Genomic DNA, 4834 nt, shown 5'->3' with positions numbered 1-4834 from the left:
GACCGTCCAGGGACTCCTGATGGGTATTGCCCATTCCCCAGACACCAGGCGTGACTTGCTCACCCATCCCAGGACACCGCTTGCACGTTCCCGGGATGGGCGGGTGAAGCCCTCCAGGTATCCCGGGACTGAAAGCCGAAGCCAACCAGGTGTCAAAGGACAGGCAGGCGAGGCCCGCCAGGTGTCCGGGACGGACAGGCGAGGCCAGACAAGTTTCCTAGGACAGCAGGCCTAGCCTGCCCGTCCCAGAACTTCTGGCGGGGATCGCCACCCATTCCAGGAACACCTTGCGGGCCTCACCCACCCGGAACCTGGATGCGAGATGGGCATCACCCACCTGTCCCGGGACACCTGGCAGACCTCGCCCACCCGTCCCGAAAAACCTGGCGGGCCGCGCCTGCCCGACCCGGGACACCTGGAGGGCCACGCCAGCCCGTCCAGGGACACCTGGCGGGCCGTGCCCGCCCGTCCTGGGACACCTGGCGGGCCTCAGATGGCCCTTCCCGGAACCCGTAGCGGGCCTCGCCCACCCGTCAAGGTAGGCCAACCCATCCCGGGACGCCTGGCGGGCCTCGCCCACCCGTCCTGGGACGCCTAGTGGGCCTCGCCCGCTTGTCCGAGGGACGGCCTGGCGGGCCTCGCCCCGCCCGTCCGGGACACCTGGCGGGCCCTGCCGACCAATCCCAAGACACCTGGGGACCAGGGCCCCGCGGGCCTCCGCCCAGCCAGGTCGCTCCAGGGACCGGCAGGCCTCCGCCCCCAGCTCGCCAGGCGTCCCGGGGACCGGCCGGCCTCCGCCCGCCAGGCGTCCCAGGGACGGCGGGCCTCCGCCCGCCAGGCGTCCGGAGACCCGGCGGGCCTCCGCCCCGCCAGGCGTCCCAGGGGACCGGGCGGGCCTCGCCCGCCCGCCGCCTCCCGGGGACGGGCGGGCCTCCGGGCGCGAGGCGTCCCGGGACGGGCGGGCCTCCGCCGCCGTCCTAGGACGCCTGGCGGGCCGCTGCCCGCCCGCCGTTCCCGGAACGCCTGGCGGCCGCTGCCCGCCCGTCCCCGGGACGCCTGGCGGGCGGAGGCCCGCCGTCCCACCCCGCGACGCCTGCAGGGCGGGGGACCCGCCCACCCGTCCCCGGGACGCCTGGCGGGCGGAGGACCCCGTCCCCGGGACGGCCAGGCGGGTCGGAGGCAGGCCCGCCCGTCCCCGGGACGCCTGGCGGGCGGAGGCCCGCCGGTCCCTGGGAGCCCTGGCGGGCAGAGGCCCGCCGGTCTCCGGAAGCCTGGCGGGCGGAGGCCCGCTGTCCCCGGGACGCCTGGCGGGCGGAGGCCGGCCGGTCCTGGGGCGCCTGGCGGGCGGAGGCCCGCCGGTCCCCGGGACGCCACGGCGGGCGCGGAGGCCCGCTGGTCCCCGGGACGCCTGGCTGCGGAGGCCCGCCGGTCCCCGGGACGCCTGGCGGGCGGAGGCCCGCGGCCCCCGGGACCCCTGGCGGGAGCAGGCCGCGGGCCCCCGTGACCCCTGGCGGGCGCAGGCCCGCCGGCCCCCAGGACACCTGGGTGGCGGGAGCAGGCCCGCCGGCCCGCCGGGCCCCCGGGACGCCTGGCGGGCGCAGGCCCGCCGGCCCCCGGGACGCCTGGCGGGCAGAGGCCCGCGGTCCCCGGGACGCCTGGCGGGCGGAGGCCCGCGGTCCCCGGGACGCCTGGCGGAGGAGGCCCGCCGGTCCCCGGGGACGCCTGGCGGCCGGAGGCGCCGGTCCCCGGGAGCCTGGCAGCCGGAGGCCCGCCGGTCCCCGGGACGCCTGGCGGGCCGCTGCCCGCCCGTCCTAGGGACGCCTGGCGGGCCGCTGCCCGCCCGCCCCGTTCCCGGAACGCCTCCGGCGGGCCGCTGCCCGCCCGTACCCCGGGACGCCTGGCGGGCGGAGGCCCGCCCGTCCCCGCGACGCCTTGCGGGCGGGGGCCCGCCCGTCCCCGCCCCGGGACGCCTGGCGGGCGGAGGCCCACCCGTCTCCCGGGACGCCAGGCGGGCGGAGGCCCGCCCGTCCCCGGGACGCCTGGCGGGCGGAGGCCCGCCGGTCCCTGGGACGCCTGGCGGGCAGAGGCCCGCCGGTCTAAGGGAAAGCCTGGCGGGCGGAGGCCCGCCTGTCCCCAGGGACGCCTGGCGGGCGGAGGAGGCCGGCCGTCCCTGGGGCGCCTGGCGGGCGGAGGCCCGCCGGTCCCCGGGACGCCTGGCGGGCGGAGGCCCGCTGGTCCCGGGACGCCCTCGGCGGGCGGAGGCCCGCCGGTCCCCGGGACGCCTGGCGGGAGGAGGCCCGCCGGTCCCCGGGGACGCCTGGCGGCCGGAGGAGGCCCGCCGGTCCCCGGGACCGCCTGGCAGCCGGAGGCCCGCCGGTCCCGGGACGCCTGGGGGGCGGTGGCCCGCGGTCCCTGGGAGGCCTGGCGGGCCTCTGCCCGCCCGTCCCCGGGACGCCTGGAGGGCCTCTGCCCGCCCGTCCCCGGGAGGCCTGGCGGGCCTCTGCCCCGCCCGTCCCCGGGAGGCCTGGCGAGCCTCTGCCCGCCCGTCCCCGGGAGGCCTGGCGGGCCCCCACCGGTCCCCGGGACGCCTGGCAGGAGGAGGCCCGCCGGTCCCCGGGACGCATGGCGGGCGGAGGCCTGCCGGTCCCCGGGATGCATGGCGGGCGGAGGCCCGCCGGTCCCCGGGACGCCTCCTGGCGGGCTGGGGCCCGCCGCCGTCCCCGGGACGCCTGGCGGTACTCTGCCCGTCCGTCCCCGGGACGCCTGGCGGGCCACTGCCGCCTGTCCCAGGGACGCCTGGCGGGCCGCTGCCCGCCCGTCCCGTAACGCCTGCCCGCTGGCCGCTGCCCGCCTCCCCATGAAGCCCTGGCGGGCGGAGGCCAGCCCGTCCCCGGTACGCCTGGTGGCGAGGCCCGCCCGTCCCATGAACGCCCTGGCGGGCGGAGGCCCGCCCGTCCCCGGGACGCCTGGCTGGCGGAGGCCCGCCGGTCCCCGGGACGCCTCGGCGGGCGGAGGCCCGCCGGTCCCCGGGACGCCTGGCGGGCGGAGGCCCGCCGGTCCCCGGGACGCCTGGCGGGCGGAGGCCCGCCGGTCCCGGGACGGCCTGGCGGGCGGAGGCCCGCCGGTCCCCGGGACGCCTGGCGGGCGGAGGCCCGCCGGTCCCCCGGGACGCCTGGCGGGCGGAGGCCGCCGGTCCCCGGGACGCCTGGCGGGAGGCAGGCCGCCGGCGGGACCCCTTGCGGGAGGCCCAGCCCGGCCCCAGTCCCCGGGACCCTTGGCGGGCGCAGGCCCGCCCAGTCCCCGGACGCCTGGCGGGCGCAGGCCCGCCGTCCCCGGGACGCTGGCGGGCGGAGGCCCGCCGTCCCGGGACGCTTGGCGGGCCTCTCCAACCCGCCCGTCCTCGGTTTAACGCCTGGCGGGCCTCGCCCGCCGTCCTTTCAATTTGAGAGTAACACCTCTGTTTAATTCCTTAGAATCCAGAAATATGACACTGAATCCTTTCAACTTCTCCAGGGGCTTCTCTGAATCCTCTTGCTTCTTATTCTGGCACTCCACAAATCTTCTCTGAATACTCTGCTTCTTCTTCTGACGCTCCCTGAATCTTCTCTGAATCCTCTGCTTCTCCTGGCACTCCACCAATCTTCTCTCAATCCTCTGCTTCTCCTGGCACTCCACCAATCTTCTCTCAATCGTTTGCTTTTCCTGACACTCCACCAATCTTCTCTGAATCCGCTGCTTTTCCTGGCACTCCACCAATCTTCTCTGTATCTTCTGCTTCGAATCCTGGCACTCCACCAATCCCTACATTTACCTTTCCCTTTCAGGAATCAATAAAACTACTTACATTTTCATTACTATTCATTTCCTCTAACTTTCATATCCTTCAACGATTAACAAAGCAAACTTACTACATATGAACAATCAAACCTTCCATATAAAATAAAGTATTGCAGTTCACTCCTAAAATCCATTGCAAACTAAAATCAATTCTAACACATGGATTTATGAAAGAAGTCCTTTAAATTCGAGTTAAACTCGAATTATTATGTAAATAACAAAATTTGCTGCAAAAAAATAATGTGTAAATGAAAATCGCAGTTTGTAAATAAACTTTATTGATAAAAAAAAAAAAAAAAAACAAAAAAAAAAAAAAAAAAAAAAAACTTTCCATACAACAAACATTCTCTCAAATTTTTGACATCTGAGCCCTCTTCGCAAGGCCAGCTTAGACTTGGTCGCGCCATTCCTTGAACATGGACAGCTGCTCCTTCATTTTCCAGGCATCTGTAATTTCCCTGGTGGTTCTTGAGCTGGCAAACGATTTCTCCTTCGCTCCTCGCAGCTGTCGAACCTCATCTTCCAACTGGTCGTTCCGTTCGCCCTGGACACCGGTGTTCCTATCCAGCGACTTGAAGCGATGATTCCTTCCTCTAGAAGGCACCTCAGCTCGTTTCTCTTCAGTTTCGCAAACCTGAACTTCACAATGTAGTACACACGTTTCCTTCGTGAGATCTTCCACTTCCTTCTGCAGGAGCTGGAACCTGACCTCGGCGTCTTTCCTGTCGGATTAGCGCTTTTCGTTCCTGGACGAGCCTCGCCATCCGCGCCGCTTCTTCGGTCTATATCTGCACGTCCTTCTCCTTCTTCACTTGATCGTTCTCCTTCAGAAACAACGTCTCACCTTCGAATAAGTGGGCCCTTTCTTGCCAGGCCTGTTGTTGCAACACCCCCTGAGTTATCTGGATCACACGAGTGCTTTCTTCCTTTCCGCCCGCCTTCTGAATGTCTTCATTGTAGTCAAGCCTCTGTTGCAGCTGAAAAATGATCCTGTCCA

General features: G+C 70.4%; 1 protein-coding gene across 1 annotated transcript; it reads left to right on the top strand.

The window, feature by feature from the left end:
• Positions 1 to 322: 322 nt before the first annotated feature.
• Positions 323 to 3409, top strand: LOC135206842 (basic proline-rich protein-like). The gene is made up of 6 exons (XM_064238329.1): positions 323 to 538; positions 622 to 823; positions 982 to 1991; positions 2085 to 2419; positions 2557 to 2979; positions 3151 to 3409. Exons 1-6 carry the CDS (start codon positions 323 to 325, stop codon positions 3407 to 3409), a joined length of 2445 nt encoding a protein of 814 aa, XP_064094399.1.
• Positions 3410 to 4834: the final 1425 nt, after the last annotated feature.

The sequence above is a fragment of the Macrobrachium nipponense genome, chromosome 31 (genome assembly GCF_015104395.2).
Source record: "Macrobrachium nipponense isolate FS-2020 chromosome 31, ASM1510439v2, whole genome shotgun sequence".
In the NCBI taxonomy this organism is placed as follows: domain Eukaryota; kingdom Metazoa; phylum Arthropoda; class Malacostraca; order Decapoda; family Palaemonidae; genus Macrobrachium; species Macrobrachium nipponense.
This window is presented reverse-complemented; position numbering and strand designations above follow the sequence as displayed.